The sequence below is a fragment of the Athene noctua genome, chromosome 2 (genome assembly GCF_965140245.1).
Source record: "Athene noctua chromosome 2, bAthNoc1.hap1.1, whole genome shotgun sequence".
Taxonomy (NCBI): domain Eukaryota; kingdom Metazoa; phylum Chordata; class Aves; order Strigiformes; family Strigidae; genus Athene; species Athene noctua.
Window position 1 is genome coordinate 135071721 of NC_134038.1, and position 19501 is coordinate 135091221.

At 41.1% G+C, this 19501-nt stretch overlaps 1 protein-coding gene across 1 annotated transcript in view; it reads right to left on the bottom strand.

The window, feature by feature from the left end:
- The window catches only part of MEOX2 (mesenchyme homeobox 2), a 53743-nt gene extending 39623 nt beyond the window's left edge, over positions 1-14120 (bottom strand). The window contains exon 1 of the mRNA XM_074898035.1: positions 13230-14120. Within this exon, the coding sequence (XP_074754136.1) occupies positions 13230-13740 (511 nt within the window). The 5' untranslated portion in view covers positions 13741-14120. The remainder of the gene's footprint in view (positions 1-13229) is intronic.
- Positions 14121-19501: the final 5381 nt, after the last annotated feature.

The following is a 19501-nucleotide window of genomic DNA, read 5'->3' on the forward strand; positions in this document are numbered from 1 at the left end:
ACTAGATTCTAATGTGCACTCAAGAAATGTGAGTTACTGACACAACACATCCTAAATTATTGTTAGCTTTAAAGTCACAAATACTAAGGTTAGCATCTCATTTCTCCTTTCTTCCTCTATAAAATTGATAGAACTCTTACCAAAACCCAAAGAGGTTTATTCTTAGCAAGGAGATAGAAGAGTAGAGACAAAAGCTGTAAAACTGTCTCCGTCCTACACTTCAAATGCACCTCAATTCTGGCATCTAGTGCTTTTGGTTATTTCAGTCCTGGAACAGAATCCTCTTCACTGAGCCTGAAGGTTGTGCCAAACTGTATGGTGATTTTTGTGATATGGAAAAAAGCCCACTGGAGACTAGACGGAAAGCAGCCAATCTTGTGATCTGATCCTCATGTGAATTTATGTCTCCAGAGTTCAAATTTAATATCTTCTGTAATTTTACCATGCACTCTATCTGCTGATATTACACTGGAAAATTCTAGATATTGAAAATAACTACAAAATTGCCAAGTCCAAGCATAAAAAAGTTCTCAGCAAAATTCCTGTACCTTTTCTTTCCTCTCCCTGCCTGCAGCTCCCTCATCCCCCACAAACTGTTTTTAAAACACGTTTAGGAATAAAATGTCACAGTATAACCAAGTGCTGGTCCAGTCAAATCAAGTGGACTATCCCAGGTCCCTATCTGCTGTTATTTGAGATTTGATATGCACATGCACAAACACAGTCACACACATCCCAAATACATATTCATGTATATTATATCAATGAAATAGAATAATGAAAAAATATTTTACCTCTTCTTACAGAAAACTAGAGTGAAAGGACAAATTGCAAATGCTTTTTAAAGAGTTTATGGGCCCTTCAAATTCCTTCTGGCACAAGTAATTATTACCTAAAATCTTGGAATTAAAGAGTGCATTTTAAGAAAGTTAATTCATTTATTTTCATTTATTTATACTTCCTTTTTACACAAGGTTCTGCTCAGCACTGGGTACCTCACTGGTATTAAATATTAACCATCATCATTGTCACGTCAGGGTCATGCTTGATTTCTGCTATAGCTGTTCACAGAATCTGCTCTGTGGTACACACCCTTACGAAGTTAAAACCTCAAGAAGAGAAGACAGAGCACACAAAACATCTTTTTTTTTTTTTTCCTCGCTTTTTTTCCTATTTACTCTCAGCCTTGCACGCATAATATTCTTACGCACCATAAATGCATAGAAGAGCCATGACTGACCTGCAGTTATCAAAAGTATGTTCACAGTAAAACAATTGATGGTTTGAGGCCAATGGGATATTGTTTCTGGATGTTTCTTGTATGTGTGTGAGCCCTACTGGAGACAGAGAAGAGTGTGAATGGAAAAAGGAAGAACATACTTAAGGCAGCACAGAGAAAACATTGAGGTAGATAAGAAACAGGATCCAAAACATCGGCTGAGCAGAAGTCAGGCAATGCCTTGCAGGGAAATAACACTTTAACTGTGAGAGGATAAACTGGAACCAGAAGAAGGATTCTAGAAATCAAAAGGGTACAATTGAAAGGTAGGATCATTTCATCAGCTTTGCTTTTGGCAGAGTTAAAATATGAGCCAGGCGAGGGCCAGGGCAGGAAAACAGGAATCAGTTTCTACTAAGTGGTGTAAAAATCATTTGGAAAACAATCTGAAAACATGTTGGAGAGAGAGAAGATTGATAAAAGCAACTTGCAAACTCTGGTGGCAAAATATGATCTTCAAAACCATAGTTCTCATCCTCTTCAGAAGTTGGACAAAGTTGTTTGCCCTTGTAAAAAGATGCTTTGTGCTTACCCCCAGGTCTCTTTTGTGAGCACTTTTTTCTTACGTCTGGGCATTCTTGCCCTGGAAGGAAAGGAAATGCTGTCTGCTTTTATAAAGAAGCCAGCCTTAACTGCATGAAGCTAGCTCTTAGCCTTTATGGAGAGCAGAGATATAGGAGAAAATAAATGATGTGGCCAGGAGGGTGCAGAGGCTGATTAGAGAGATTTTTTTTGTGCTTGTTATGCAACATGCTACAAATGTTCCCTGGACTTGCTTCACTTCCCAGACTTGAAGAAATAATCTTCCAGAGGTATTTAGGGAACACGTACCCCCCATTAAATAACTTCTGAACTAGTAAGGCTCCATGTAGGTTCATATGAACCCCTCAGATAAGAGCAGTAATTCTTGCATTTCTAGCTCAGTGTGTATTTCACTTCTGCCTTTTCTAGTAAGAGTCTGATGATAACGTTAACATGGTCCTTTTAATAATTAGGCCAGAAATAACATGTAGCCAGACTCCACTATGTGGGTAGCGTCAAGCTTTCTACTTTACATAATCAAGTCAACCATATGTTCCAAGGTTAACATGGATGCAGTTTTTAGTTTGTCTGTGTGTGAATTAAGATTATCAATTAGTTGTGGAAACATGCTTGAAAAACACAAAGCAAGCCAGAGCCTCCATAAATAATATTTTTATAGTATCTACCCATATGTTGTGGAACTACAAGCATTTCTTAGCCACACACCATCGAGCTGAAGGAATCAATGACAGAGTAGCAACCGACATGCCTGTGCTTAACTTTTTGAATGTTATAAAGTTAAATCTAAGAGAATTATGTAGACTAACCTAAGCTTCAACAGGGTTAGAGCACCAGGACACAGACTGGTAAATCACCGAGTGACTTTTGCAGGAGGGAAGGAAAAGGCTTTCCCAAAAACTGTGAAGCATTGGGTCATTCTGTAAGTTATTTCACCAAACATACTTCAAAATGGCTGGATGCATTTAGCCACTATACTTGAAACGCACAATCTCTAGCCAAAAAAAGTGTTTGTTTGGGTGTCATATCTGGCAAAGCTCTGGTGATATGTTTGCAAATACAAAACCATTTAAATCCCTGATATTTCTCATGCCAGCAGACTGCAAACTCGATTGACGCCTTCTCTGCACGCCTAAATTTCAGTTTGGAACCAGTGAAATAAAGATAGCTTTATAGGGTTCGAATACTGTTAGATTTCTGTACATACCCTCATATTAAAGCAATAAAAAGGAAGCAAACTCATAAAGTTGTAGAAATGCGTCGAAGTGTAAAAAGCAAAGGAGTCAGAATGAGTGGAGAAAAAAAATTAAAATGCAAAGCTAAACCAAACCTACAGGAAAAATTGGCATCATATTTCTTTGTAATTTAAACTAATCAAAAATATTTGTGCTCTTGTCTCCAGCTTTTTCTCCTGTGCTTATTCACATTATTTTTTTAAAATTTATAATTTAAGTTGTTCTATTTACTACTTCTAATAATAATATATTATTTTGTAAAAACAAATAATACAGACAGAATAGTCACTCTTTTAATTAGCCCAATAATAGAATCTATTAGAAAGTCATGTGAATTAAAGTGGTAATGATACAGGAAAAAATAATGTTGTGGATTCGAGATGCCTTATGGACATCTGCTAATGAAGCCTCCTATTCTTAACTGACTGTGCTCCACTGATCCATAACTGTTTCATCTTCCATTGCCTAACAGACCAACATTACCTAACAGTACTGTTCTATTTAGCGGATAAGTGTGGTTCTTAAATTACTGTAGGCTAGCATCTAATGGAAATGTGATTAAGGTAAAGGGTGGTAATTTTTGTTTTGCAATAAAGGAAAGGTTCATTCTGCAAGGATAAATGGAAACTGAAAGGACATACACGCATACACTCCTTCAGCAATGTACTTGTGTAAGAAGGAAGGAGAGGGAGTGACGGAGAGGGAGCCGGGGGAGAGACCATTAGTATGTATTGTTCCAATGTCCTCAGGAACGCAAAGACTTAACACAAAGCTGCGGCTTGAGGTCATTGTGGTACTACCAAAACAAGAATATAGAAATGAAAAAAAAAAAAAAAAAGCTTAATACTATCAAATACAACAAATACAATACAATACAATCAGTAATTCCCAAGTTCAAAGGACTTGCAATGTTCTCAGTTCTTCCTAAGCCCTATGTAAGGTGACTATGACTCGCAGACTTTTACCAGGTTTCAAAGTCTAGTTCAGAAAATAACAATTTGATAGGAGTGAACACTCCTTAGCCCCCACTAGACTGTTGCTTTCTTCTGGCAGAAAATACTGTCTGGCATTCTGAGCACAAAGCTTTACAAGACATCTTTGAGCAGCTGACGTCACTGTAGTTGCACGGGCTCCCATTCACACTGTTTTTACCAGCTCAGTGTAGCAAAGCCTCACAAAATATGCCATTGTATCGTTTATCAACACATCTGACCAGTTCTTTTTCCTTCACTAAACCAACTGAATTTAGGAGACATCTAGTCACTGTTCCTACCATTATTTTTACAATAACAAGCACATTTTAACAAGTAGATTTTACTTGTCCACATATCCTATGAGGATGGGGCCTACAACGTTTTAGTATTCTGCACCAGCTGAAAGAAAATGAAAGGCTTGAAAAGCTACTGAGACCCATGTGCCTGAGGAGCCTCACTCACCCTGCAAAACACCCCCTTCCAAGGAAGCCCATGTGCACAGTCAGAGTACATTGCGTTCTTCTGGAATATGCCATTTTTTACTTGGCAGGTAGAAAACCCAATGGTTCATTCACCTCTCTTCAGAGCTATACTGTCAGTCTACATATGTCCAACAGATTTTTTGGTATCTATTTTTAGAAAGACCAAAGTGGGAAACATTTTTTTTCCGCTTGGTAAATTCAAGTGACTAATGCCCCCAGTTCACCAAAATGTGTAAACATACACTTAACTTCAGGTGTATTTGTATCAAAGTAATATGACTACTTCTGCTGTGAAGTTCTGGCTCCACTCAATGTTTAGTTTTTACTTCAGCAGACCCAAGATTTCATTCATCTCCCTACATACCAAATCAAATGCATACTGGCATCATCATAGGATCACAGTCTAAGAATCAAAATTCACAAGGGTGGCAGAGGCTACTGAAGTGCATCTAACACAGTTGAGATATATATATATATATATATATATATATATAAGGCAGCATTTGTTCGGGCTCACTTGCTAAAAATAAAAAATAGCTATTAGAGATCTGAGAGAATGCAGAAGGAAGAAGGACTTTTAAAAGCCTGCAGTAATCTGTTTCAGTTTTAGTTTTTCATATCCTATTTGCTATAAAATAATGTTCAATCAACCAATTTTTCTCTAGTCCAAGAAGCAGCTTCATCCAAAAAAAAAAAAAAAAAAAAAGAAAAAGAAAGAAAGAAAGAAAGAAAAAAGATTACTTGGCTTCCAGTTAGGGTTTCATAATCCATTGGATTTTATTGGTTTAGCAAAACTATGCTCTTCCATCATAACTGAAAGATTTGATTCATTCCTTTGAGACTTGTTTCTTCTGCTGTTTGGTCAATTATTTTGTTTCATTTGTTGAAAAGAAAGATAAAAGGAAACATAGGTTCAAGTACAAAATAACTTTTCTTTCAAATGACCATTAAGTTTTCATGTATGTTTCTTCTATTTATGTATTTTAAGGGCCCCTTTACCCACTACTGCAAGGTTTATTCAGCACAGGTAATTTTCAAGACAGTTCAGACTGCTTTTTTCTTTGTATTGAGCAAGGAGCTCCAGTGGTTTCAGACTACGTAGTACTGAATGATCACATTCATCATTAAACAACAAAACATTCAGTAGCCAATTTCCAAACATGATTTCTGATTTCTCTTTTGATGTATAATGGCATGCCTATTTAGTAATATGCACGACTTCCAGTCAAGTAACCTACCCCCAAAGCTATTTGTAAAAGTCGTAATTCCATATGGAAAATAAACTCAAGTTCTGAATAGGAGGTTACTGTCTTCTGTAGGTCCAAGATCTCAAAATGAAGGACATCTTCCCTAATCTACAATGAATATTACATCTTTAATATCACTGAAATTAAGAAGTAGAATTTTGACAGTCTAAGTTGTCAATTCATAAAGTTTAGTAGAAGACTTCAGAAGCAACTTTTCATGCATGACAGTGAACTGTCTACTACTATATCCTATTATATTAATGCTTTTTTTTCCATTTTGCATCACTCAGCAAATGCTAGGATACAGTGGTGCATCTCCGCACTAGTGATATTAGAGAGATATATATAAAATTATCAGAGATTGACTAACATCATTGTGACTTTAAAATTTTGTCTATTAAAATATTATTTTAAATGGATATCATTTAGGTAAACTTATCAAAGGACACAGATTTTGTAATATATATTAATAAATAAGAAGGACAACAAACACTAGAAAACTAAGACTGATGGCAGCAGTGTTTTTTTCAAACAAGCATTCCTTTGTTGTGTTTGCCGCTGGAAGCATGCAAGACGGCGTACCACAAAAAAACATAAGCACTAGCACGGCTAGCTGGTCTATCTCCTTCTCCCAAGCTAAGCTACATTCATAGTAAGAATGAACGTCTTAAAATCTGGTACTACCAAAAATCAGTGGGAGTTTTGTTATCAATATCGTCCAGGTGAAATTCCCCTTAGTATGTATGTTTAGAAACCATTTATTTTAATAACTTTTTTCAGTGATTCAAATACTTCAAATTTAATCATTCAAATACTACAAAAGTAGTCCGTGTTCATCCCACACAATTACATCAGATTACTTTTTAATTCAGGCTTTCATTAAATACAATCGAAAAGTAGCTATCGGGTCACTGGAGACCTCAGACACTCACCCCAGAAGTCAAATGACTTCTTGCTGTGCACACCTATTCAGCCACCCAAGCTCATGCAGGTAAAGGTGACGCGATTGCCCTGCTGAGGATTGGGAAGGCAGCTTTTTCTGTGGCTGCACACCATCTCGCTCCTACCCTGCCACCAGCAATACTTGAGAAATGGTGATGCAGATCTGTAAGTCTTTAAAGCCTACTGAAAAAAGAGCACGCGCGTGTGCACACACACGCACACAAAGCTTTTCATTAAATAAAAGCTTACAGTACTTTACAAATGGAAGGAAAGCACTGGTATTGCCATTGTATAGGTTGGGGAAACAGACATAAAAGGATAGGGCACAGGCTTGAGACAGATCGTAAGTCTGAGTTCAGTGCCCAGCTGTGCACTGATGTAACAAAGTAGCCCCAAGCGCTGTTTATCAAACTTCTCTAACGCCACACTATTTCAGTTAGAAACCTTATTAGCGACATATGTAAGGATTTATATTTAAAAAATATGCCTTTCCTTTCACGTCCTTTCAAGTTACATTCTTAACCGTATTAGAACAAGGACACAGGATAACATAGCAAAATTGATTGAACTCAACCCCACCATAACTGCATGTTATTGATGGATTTAAATTTTGCTTATTCTAGCAGATTAAACCAGATTTATTTTGCTTGCTTTCCAGAGACTAGCAAAACTGCTTGGTAGAATACATTTTGCTACTGAAAGAGACATGCTACAGTGACCATTCATACTGCCGTGTAACAGTAATCTGGTGGGCAATATCGGATTATTAGCAGACGGCAGCAAAGATAATGTTGTCACCTTCCCTTGAATTTCAAGACACAGAGCTCAGTCCTACTCTTGAGGACTTCAGAGATACAGCATATCGACTCATCACATCACTAAAGAATATTTCCAAACGGCAAACTATATGCAGATTAGCAGGCTCAATTAAAAAGCGTTTATGAAATAATTAGCAGGTCTAAAAAGGACAACAGTCTGACAAAAAAAAAAATCTGGAAGCTGATTACTTACTGTGCAAAATACTAGCGAAGTTATGCTAGATGTATTAGGACAAATTTTATCCTAGGATGTTAAAACCAATGAAATTAAAATTTGATTTATATATATAATGCTTAACTGGCAATGCTCAAACAATCAGGCAGTTCTAATATTTTATCAATAAATATCTACAAGAATTAGAAAGGATTTTTCTACCATGCAACAGCAGTTTAAAAATCCTGAAAGGTAACTACAACCCTGATTTTTTGAAAAGTTTTAGTGAAAATTTCTTCAGATATTGCCAGAATGTTTGGATCTTTGATCCCCATGTGTCTGTATCCCCTTCTGCATTTCATTCTAGTACAACACTTCTTACTCTTCCAGACCCCTCGGTGACTTTGCTTTGAAGACTGGGATTCTTGATAGTACTTAATACCAAATAATAAAAGAATAACCTGCAATTACATTTCTGTGCCAAAGATTTAAAACAGAGTAACAGAATTAAGCTCCAACGGCTTAAAAAACCTTGAGCACTTCAGTGGTTCCACTAGAGTCAATAGACCTTGCCACAAAAACATTTGTGCTCCAGGGAATGTCTGGATTGGGACCCCAAAGTTTCTCAAAGGGTGGGTTGGGGAGGGAGGAAGTGTAAATCCTACTGAATGATTTGTATAAAGAGACAGAAATACATAATTAGAAGCCATACTTATTTCTGTCCCCAAAATTACTCTTTGGCTATGGGCAAAGAATTCTGAGAATGTATCAGCAAAATAGTGTCTAAAAATTTTATAGTCCTAGAAAAGTTCCTGATTATATTTCCTGAGAGTAAAAGTGAACATACTGTAAATTTCCATCTATTAAACAATCCAGCAAGTAGCCCACTAGGTAGCCCAACATTTGCTAAGCAATCAGTCTTAAAAGTTTTCTCCAAGAACTATGATTATTATTCAGCTGATTTTGAACTTGTTTCATTTATGAAATCTACAGAGGTGGATTTTTTTTGTTGGTGGTGTTTTTTTTAAATGGTAAGTGATGCTTTGATACTGGTTACCAAACAAATTAACTCTTTCCAGAAAAACTAGGCTTTATTATGCATTTTTTCTTGCTTCCGTTTACAACCACGCTGAAAAGCACAGACATATTGATGAATCAGTTACACAGTTCTTTTTGACTACAAGTGTGCAGCTCATTTTTCTTGCTGATGAGTTTCAGAAACCAATCAGAAGTCCTCAAAACCCATGATTTCACAGTATTTATAATAATTTATCAAAATGACCTGCTTTTTAGAGACCATTTCAAACAAGTACATATGATTTATGATATTTAGATGTGTTTAAAATAAATTCCCTGGATATGTAACTTTTTACTGCTTGCATGTTGAGAATAGGTAGGTTGGAAAAGATGTTAAAACACTGGAAAAGGAGTATTGTTTTCTTTTTGTGTGATTTGTCAATGAACAAAACCCAGCAGAACAGCTATTGAAACACTGAATTCCTGAAATGGTTTTGTAAGTTTAACATCAGCGTTTCTATATGATACTATTGTAAATACAGCCAAAAAAATGTGAATAGTTGTTATTACCTGCTAGCCTGTCCTTGGAAATCTGCGCCATATAAAAACATTTTTCCATGTCAAACTTTAAAAAAAAGAAAAAAAAAAAGTCTTCTCAGGCCTGGGGGCATGTGTTTAATTACATCAGACTTTAACTGGAATGAAATTTACTTATATATTTATCTACCTCAATTAAATGTTTGAATAGCTGTACTGCTTAGAAGAACTCCTTCAACAGTACTTATCCTCCCCCTGGTCTTTTCAGCATAGTACAGATATTTTTTTCGTCATACCATTTTCGGCTTCCTTAAGGCTACCAGATTCACTTTCTTTTTGTATTTCTTAGTAAACCTAGATCAGACGTTGTATATAGGCATTAATATGCTTTTCTCCTGACAGAAGTTTTAAGAAACTTGGACCTAAATAAGCTAAATTAGACAATCACAGTAGTGATTTTGCATTTGATGTGTTCTGCATCGTCTGAGAATCAAAACCTACTCTATAAAAAGCAGAAATAAAATGGCCTCAAAAATCACAGGCAAGTAATAAGAAGAGGAGGCATTAGAAAAATCCAAAATATTCCATATACAACAACTCGTGACACAAAGCAACAAAGCACTCCAAGAATATGTTTTTTATACACTCAGCATGGTTTTCATCCGCACCTCATTAGCACACAGATAATTCTGACCATTAGTGCACTTTAAAATAAGCGATTTTATTTTTAACCTATCCTCAAATTTAGTATCGTCTTTTTACTCCTACATCCTTGACATACGCAGAGCTGAGTTACAAAAGCAAGGATGCAGATGCCATTATTCACTGCAAAACATTAACATCTAAAGATTTGTGTGCATCATTCCTCAACTCACAGGCTAGTTTACTGACCCACCCCTGGGCCTAGGCAGGTTGAAATGGATGTTCTGAAGATAATGAGACAGCTACAAAACCTGGAGACACTGACAGCTGTAGCATGCAGGGGTCGATAATTAAGTAAGCAGTATTTCCCAGTCCTTTACAACAAGAACTGTTGAGAATGTCACCCTGTTCTGTAGCAGCCTATTCAATATCTTCAAAGGGAACTTCCCAAACTGCTTAAAACCTGGGTTAGGGCAGAAGAAAACTGTAAGTCAGACAGTTTATTCAACTACCACAAAAGCACATTTCACCTTGCTTTCTCAATCCCAAACAAAAGCACAAAAGAACACAGCGCAAAATATTTCCATCCTCCCATTCCCCTGCAATATGTGAAAAAGAGCAAGCACAGGGACAAACACACAGTCCATCATCCAAAATACTTCTCGTCCTCTGGATTTTTGGTTATAATTTTTAAAAAATTACACTCCCGACACCATAACAAATAGGTAAAAAGGGGTATCTCTGCTGTTAAATTTTCAGAGTATCTATATGGTTGAGCAACAGTTACTAGTTTGGGAGATAAATGATACAAGGGATGTTCACGTTTTACTTTCTTTAAACTATCTATAAACTCAGCTTTATGAACCAACATTCTTGATCTTAAACAGTCAGAAATAAAAGTAGAGTAGTTCAAGCAAGGTGTAGCCTAAGATTAATTCAGCTCTGAAATGCGGAACAGAATCAGTGCTCAAGAAAACGCCGAACATTCTGTGGCTTTAAGTGATACGCTTAAGAAGAGGAAATGTATCTGTAAATAAGCAAGAGCATTAATAATTGTCTCAGAATGCTGGCACTGAAACTTAAACAGTCTCTCTTCACCTCTTAGTTATTTACTATTAGGATTATATACAAATGCCTACTGAAGTAGTTCCAAGTGTGATGAGTATGTCTCCAAAAAGTGGGGAAGGCAGGGATTAAATTCTTTCAAGTATGACAATTTGTTTAAAAAAACCAGCTTAATGAGAAATAAAGGGGATGATTTTTAATCAAATGAGGCGCAATTATGAATGACAAATATAGAAACGCAGTGACTTAAAAATAGTTCTTGCTGCCATACATTAGAAGGGCATTAAATATCTAGCATCAGAGTTCAGGATTAATAAAGGGGTGGGGTTAAATATTCAGTCCAAAAACTCAGGCTTTTCCTGAAGAAAAAGCAGAGATACAGCAGCTACCCAGTCGTTGTCAAAAGATGCCTTTCTTTCAGTTTGAGAGATTCACAATTGTGTGAACGGCCATAATAATTTTTTTCTTAGGGAAAGGGAGGAGGAAATAGTTACCTGCCTTGATCTTCAGAAGGTCTTAGAAAGTGAGGTTCAGAGTACAGTGCAAGATAAGCGTGACCACGGCTAAAGGCTCGAACCCTTGTCCACTAAATCCAGTGGAAGAGTCCAGTTACTTCAGGGTCAGGTTTGGGACATTCCCCACTGGTGGCTTTTGTTTTTGGTTCGCATTGCAAAATGAAATAAACAGAAAGCGATACAGATACTTCTCTGACAGGGAAAGGGACCGATTTCCTTTTTTTCCTTCAGCTTTAAACAGACTGACAAATACAATAAATCCTCACCGACAGGCATCCATTTATTTCCCCAGTAGTGATGGGGACCCAAATTTTAGTATTGCTCATGCACACACCTCGTGAAAACAGAGAATTCCTTTTATCTCATAAAATGTAATGAAGACGCAACAATAGATTTCGTCACCAGTGTTTTAACTAAATACAGCGTTTAATCTTGGAAGAGTTTTCAGCCTGTATACCATCTACATAAGACGAGATTCAGTTAAACTCATTCTGAATTATTGTAAAACATTTCTTAATGTACCGGATAATGAAGAAAATGTTGGTATCCTTGAGGGTTATTTTTTTAAAGCAGTTTCTGTTGCTTACCACTTTACTAAGCTCACGACGTTTTGAATGAAAGAGGTCACGGTTTCAGTTGCGAACTTCATAAATATCTGGAAAAGCCTTTCACTTTCCCTTCCCCGATAACAAACAAATCGCTATGCCTGCTCTTGGCTTTTCAAACTGTTGAGCCCTCTCTTTTTCAAGTGCCTCCTGCCTGTGACGGTATATTTTTGATGACCTTTTGGTTTATGTGTGCCCTAAACGGAAGTGCCATCGGTTGCACTGACTTCGCCGAGTGGCTTTTGTCCGAGTGGGACTTCGAGAGGCTTTGCCGTTTTAAAAAGCAGCGATTGTGTCGGTTTTTTGCACGCTCAGTGGTGCCAAATCATTGCCCTGGAATGACTGCGGGTCTACATGTTTTTATGCTCGTCTTTAAGTAAGAATTGCAGTGATTTTAAAAGTCAGACAGCTCCTTCCTTCCCTCCGCCCCCGCCACCAGCAAACTGAATGAAGTGAAGCAGCTTTCTAAAACTCCCATTCACCCGTTTGCTTTACACACTCCAAATTTTGCCCCTTCCACGCTGAGGATTTGGTGCAGGCGCACCCAGATCCTACGGGGCAGCGAGGCATCAGCTCCTCTCCCCAATTCCCTCTTCCAAGGCAGAGTTTCCAAGCGTTGTGCAATCGCCTGGGACACGCAGTCAGCTCCGCGGCGAAGGGGCGGAGGGGAAGGAGCGCGCTATATTCTGAATTTTGAAGCAGAGGTGGCGTATCGGGCAGGGGGGAGGGGGACGCGGGACCAGATGCTAAAATCCTCACCGAAACTACAAACGTTTCTCTCCTTGACTGTAGGAAGGTCTCCCCCCGCCGCCGCCACCACCACCACCACCACCTTGATTTCATGCTCTATCACGTGCTGGATTTTCCCTTTTTATTCCGCCCCAACCCCCCCTCCCTCCCCCCCGGCAGCCCTGACAAAGCTGTAATGATGGGGATCCCGAGAGCGCGTCTGAGGGAAGAAGCGACCCGGCAGCCCGACGGCAGCCGGCGGCGAGGGCACCGCGGCGGCCGGGGCCGGGCCGGGCCGGGGCCGGCCGAGCCGAGCCGAGCCGGGGCCAGCCCAGCCCAGCCCAGCCCAGCCCGGGCGCGGCGGGGGACGCGGAGCCCGGCAGCGCAGCTCCCCCCGGCACCCTCCGCCCGGGGGTCCCGCCCCGCAGGGGGAAGCGTGAGCCGTTACCTGAGCTGTCGCTTTTCCTTTTGCCGGACCTCTTCTCTGTTTCCACCGGGGACAGAGCCTGCCTGCCATAGTCCCCTGGCGCGCACGCTGCCCCTGTGGGGGTGTTAGTGCCCAGGCTGGAAGAGTTTGAACACAGGACGGGGGGGCTGCTGCCCAGCTCCGGGGGTCCTCCTGAGTCGGGCTGAAGGCAGAGGCTGTGCCTGGCCGCGGCGGGAGGAGACGACATCTGAGGAATGTGCCAGTTCGTCTGCAAAGCCTGGTGCTGCTGTTGCTGGTGGTGATGGTGGTGGTGATGGTGATGGTGGTGGTGCCCCCTATGATGCTGGCTGGCAAACATGCCCTCCTCATTGGGGTATCCCGCTATTATGCAAGAGGAAGAAGAAGAAGACAGATCAGGGTAGGACATGTGGTCAGATCTTCCATGCAGGGCAAGAGAAGACTGGGAGAAAGGGTGCAAGCTCTGCGCGGTGGCATGGGGGCTGCGCAGGCAGCCAAAGAGTGTGTGATCCATGGCATGCAAGTCTCAGGTTCCAGGCAGGAGAGTTTAGGAAAGATCCAACTTCACCACCCTTTGTCAACTTTCACTGTAAACAGATCGGGGTTGGGATTTTTTTTTCCAAAACGGCAACGACAGACTTTGCAGCAGGCAGCTGAGCTCAGATAATCCAGGTCTTTAGCCCTAGTGGCCAGTCTCCGCTGCATAAACACTCGGACCTAGATGAGCCTTTCTCAGAGCTGCTCAGATGTCAAGAAGTGGGAGAGGTTGAAGCCAATAGAAGGTGGTCCCAGAGAACTGCTCGGAGGGGGAAACGGCTCCGAGAGGTTATAAATACAGTAGTGTGTAATGTGAGCTGGGGGCTGGCTTAGCAACACAGCACTGACCACATGCGAACTCCCTCCAAAACGCCAGCGCCGTCCCCGCGCCCAGCCGCTCCGTCAGCGGGCGGCAGCGCTGCGCGCCCGCGCCCCGGGCGCCCGCGGTAGCGGCGGGGGGGGGGAACCGGTTCCGCGGGGGCTAAGTCCGCCTCTCCCTGCCCCCGGGCGGGCCGCGAGGAGCACGCCCCCCCCCCCCCCCGGCCTCCGGCGGGGCTGCCCCGGGGCCGGATCGGATCCCGCGCGGATCGGCGGGGCGGGGGAGGGAGGGCGGGGGGGCTGCGCGGCGCCCCCCCCCCGCAGGGCCATCACCGCCCCGTCGGGGCTGACGGGGCCGCTCGGGGTGCCCCCGCCCCCCCGGGGAGCGCAGTAAAGACGTGAAGGGAAATGCGCGGGGTTTACTCGGGGGTGGCAGGCGGGGGCGCCCCCCGCCCCTCTCTCTCGGGGGGGGAGGGCGCTTGGCAGCGCCTCACCTGCGCGCCCAGGTGGGAGGGAGCGGCGCGGCGCCGCCCGGCCCGCAGGGTTGCGCGGGCCGCGGCCAACCGACCCCGTCACCGGCGCCTGGGAGCGCGGTGCGGCCGCGGGTGCGGAGCGTTCTCTCCCCCCCCCCCCCCCACTAGCGCCCCGGTTCTCGGGAGCAGCCGCAGCGCGGCCCCGGCGCCCCCAGGTTGCGGGCGGGGAGGGCTGCACCAAAGCACGGCCGCTCGCTGGGCGACCAGGTCTGACGGAGAAAGACCACTTTCCCTTCTTGCCCCCTGCCCCTTCATAACAAGAACTCGCACAATTTTTATTCCCCGCACCTTCATTTTCTTCGTTGCGGTCTGTAGCGGCACAAGAGGGACGACCCAGAGAGTCTGGGATCGCCTTTTTCTTTTTTTTTTGTTTCTTTTCTTTTTTTCAACATGCGTGTAGTGGAATTAACAGTAGCCACGAAGGCGGCTGTTAACTGGTTTAAAATAGGATAACGCGTTTATTGATCACTGACCAAAGAGGTGTCCACTGCGGAAACGTTTTGTTTCTTAGCCCTTCCTCCTCGCTCTACCTTCCTCTCCCAAATCAAAATTTAGGAAAAAAAAAAAAAAAAAAAGGAAAATCATTGCGCTCCAGCAATTTAAGTCTAAATTCTTGGGACCATGTGCGAAAGATAAAATGAATTTCAATTGCTATTGGAAAAAATCAGGAATTGTATGAGATTTGCAAGAGCTAGTTTCTTAAACGGAAATTGAGTCCTATTTTGTGGGAAATTAGTTTTGCAGACTTTCTAAAAAAAAAAAAATCTAAAACTTTTGTGCAGCAGCTGCTCCACTTTTCCCTGCAGTTTCAGACTGAGCTGGAACCTGCAGCAGTCTTTCGACGGTAAGATTTTCCCCCCTTTTCTGACATCTAATGCTTTTTAAAAATTGTCTTTAGATTTAACTGTAACAACGCGGTCTTTAAAAAGAGAGTGGCGTCCAAAGCAGAAGTTGCTGCCTCTGTGCACTGTTCAAAACTTGATATTTCTTCAGAATAAAGGAAATATACAGTTACAACACTGATGAAATATTTTGTGCTTTTCATTGTGTTTATCGTTTCAATATGTGCTCTAATATTAAAAGAGAGGAGTACAAAGAAAACTCAATGGCCGAACCCCTCTTGGGTTTGTTAACTCGCCGGGCTGCCAGCACAGGGGTGGTGGTGTCCCTCAGAAACCGGCACTGCCAACCCAAACTGCCCGCCACTTACCGGCGCGGCGCGGCGGCTCCGGCCCGGGGGCGGCGGGGGGGCGGCGGGGACGGGCGCGGGCGGCCCCAGGTGGGAGCGCCGAGGGGCGTCCCGTCCCCCCCCGCCACCCCCCCGCGGCCGCTCCGCGCCGCACCGCGGCCCTCCAACCTGCTGCTGTCGGCCCGCCCGCCCCGGCCGCGGGGGTGAGACGCCGTCGGGGGGCCGGGGCCGGGCCGGGCCGGGTCGGGGGGGGCAGGAACGGCAGGACCCCTCCTGCGAGGGCCGCGGCCGCTGGAGCCCTGACACCGCCACGGCTGCGCAGGGGCTGGGGAAGTCCCAAACCCAAGCCAGTGTAAAAATGCCCTTTCTTTCTTTTTTTTTTTTTATTCTAGGGGATGGCCGCACAGGAGTTCTAGCACGGGATTAAAAAAAAAAAAAAAAAAAAAGCGAAATACACAATGAAAAAAGTGAGAGGGTGCGAGGGGGAGGGAGAAAGATTAGGTTTCCAAGAGAAATAAGAGACGGAGCCAAATAGCACTTTTTAGGGAGAGGTAGGAGAGGCTCCAAAAGGTGAAGAAGGAAAAAAAAGAACGCAATAGCAAAGTTATAATGGCACGGCAAAGAGTTGGCCATTAGCTTCCTATCAAATCTGAATATTCGGCACTGTGCTTCCTTGGGCTCCTGAGTCCCCTAATAAGGACGCAAATCCTACATCAACTGTTCTTACTACTTCTTTAATAAGAGCTTTGAAGCATGCGAGAACTGGAAGTACAGATCTCTGTAGAGCTTTGTGCTTTCATTTTAAACCATAGAAGGAGAATGCAAATATAGGCAACTAATGTTAAGGCAAATAAACAACTTCAAACGCTTACTGAAATGATTCAGAAAGTTTCTGTGCAGGGTTATCAAGTAATTATGGCTCTATGATACCATCCTTTGTAAAAATTTATAGCTTTTCAGTTAAAGAAAGCTACAGTGCAAAGCTTCTCAGTGAAATAATTACTGAAGTGCAAGCAGTTATTGCCTCTCAATATTAATGATTGAATTCTTGTTCGTATTCTGTCTTTTCAGAATGTGTGCTTGACCTACATGTGGTACAAAAGCATAACTTAAATCAATGCCAGCAAGTTTGCCCAAAGCTTATAATATCAAGTGAAAAAATAGAATGTTTTAAATATATGAAAACAGTAAACCGTTTAACTCATAAAAACATCTGGAGCCAACACAGTTTGGAACATCATTTATATTTTCATGTATGGGCTAATATTTGCATTCGCTTCGTGTTTTTTGGGTTTGGTGGTGTTTGGTTTTGGGTTGGTGTGGTGGTTTTTTTTTTTTTTTTTTTAACTTACGATTTATGGGGAAAGAGATCATATAAAATTGACCTGAATGAACCAGTGTACAATCCCTCCTCTTCAGGGCTTTTGTAGTCTTGTTCACTTTTTTTTTACGTTGGAGGCTGAAAGAACCATCTTCCAGAGTATTTGTCAGAATGTAAGTAGGATTCTTGAACAGTTCTTTCTAGTGTGTGGTTTCCATATTTGCAATATGCATATTACAGTAAAATCAGACAGATAGTCATACTTGGGGACCACCGTTTGGGTGATATAAATAGCCATAACTTTGCTGAAGTCAGCAAAAAGACGGCAATTTACGCCATTTAAGAATATTCTCCTTACTGTCAAAGAGAAAACTTACAAATATTAATTCAGTTTATTTTAGTCAAAGATTTTATTGTACTCAAGAGCCTACCAAAGCAAGAGGATGAGGTTTTATTGTACTGTAATTATGATCAGTTCGTATTTTTCCATGGCAATTTGGTGAAGGCAGGCATCATTATTTAACCTTAGAGTCAATCCAGATTCACAACAGATGTATGTTTATTTTCAGTCTTTTTTCCCTAATTTTTGCCTGTTTAACTCCCATAGAAGTAATAAAATTTATTTCTCTTGATACCTGTGCTGCGACGGAAACCTACAGATATAAGCAATAAAACAATATGGGCATTATGCATCATTTCAGAGATGCTTGAATGCCTTAACTGAAAACTCTTGCACAGAAAATCTGACTGGCTTGTCAAAAATACTGAATCCCTGTCTAGTTAAGAATGACAGTCATCACCTATACCATTCATAATCCTACAGTATACCAGTATCTTCACTACACGTCGCCATAAAAACGGGGGGGGGGGGGGGGGGGTTTGTGAGAAATTACACTACCGCAACGTATACCATAGCTTTACCATTGCATTTCTGTGGTGTACTTCCATTTCACTCTTTTAAAATTTACATGTGTCACGGTTTAACACTTATCAGACACAATTTTTGCTTTAAAGACTACAACTTATCTACAAAAAATTTAAGCCCGAATCCTGATTTTCAGCTACTTCTCTTGCATACATATGGATTCTGTTCTAATTTTCATGATATCCAAGTATTACAAATTTTAAAGCTATGCCAGCAATTTAGTATATTACATAAAAGTTGTGCTGAAGTATGAGGCCCTCACTGAAAATGATTTACAAGTTTGCATTACATCATTAAAAGTTATTTGAATTGCCAGCCCACTCTAACCAGTAAAATATCTTATGCTTCCTATTTAATTTAAATAAGATGATGAAATATTAAAATGGTTAATGTACTTGAGGCTTCACACCTGAACTATGATGTTTCAGGAATGCTTTTGGAGTTTAAGCTATGGGAAACTTGCCTTCCATTTTAGATATTCAAAAGCCCCAGAATAAGTTCTCTTCAAAACTTTGGTCTGTGTTTGTTTTAAATAGATAATTTATTTGCAAACTGAACCATCTTGCACAATACTATTTGTTTCCCAATCTGCATGTTATATTGCAATTTAACAATTGTTTCATTCTTTCTAGTATTATCTCCACTTAAGAATGCTGAACTAAAAAACAGTTATGTCAAGTCTTGTAGGGTACTTTAATAATACATATCTTTCATTTGTATTTGGAAATGTATTCAAAGTGCGTGTGCAGGCAAATCAATGATGCCTGAAAAATATGTTTTCCATTTTGTTTCTCTAGATCTTGACAGTTAAGACACTACGCTCAGTCCATTCTCTTGTTAAAATTACTAATCACAGAGAAAACAAAGGCTTGTATTTTTCATTTTATTATTTGATACAATTTGCATTGTCGATTTTGATCTGTATATGTATTCAAAAGTCATTTTACCAGAGTCCCCATTGAAAATACACAGTTTTGCACAGAAGAAAGGCAAAGTGTATTTTCAGCACTCTGTATTTTTAACACTGTTTGCTTCTTACTGTGCTGCACAGTTAATATTTTGCTGATTATGCTTCAAGTTTTAGTCACCCAGGATAAAAAGTACAGATGATTCAAATCTTCATCCATCAAATGTTTTACGCTATGACTTATACCCGTTTATGGGGTAAATACACGATATGCTTACATTACAAAGACCAAAATAGAGGTAAAAACCTACCATTAACTGAAATATTTATTGTCCTCTGCCTTACATTTCCAAGCCCTTGCAGAACCAGCAGCAGGGGGCATATTTCTTAATTCTGCCTCCATCAGGGGACGTTAGGAGAGTGATAAGTCACTAATCTTCATCACCTCTTTTACACATTAATGAGTAAAATACTACTCACAGTGTGTATTCCTCGTCATTTCTAATTTTCTCCGCTCTGGAAGGAGAAAAAGACATATATGCATA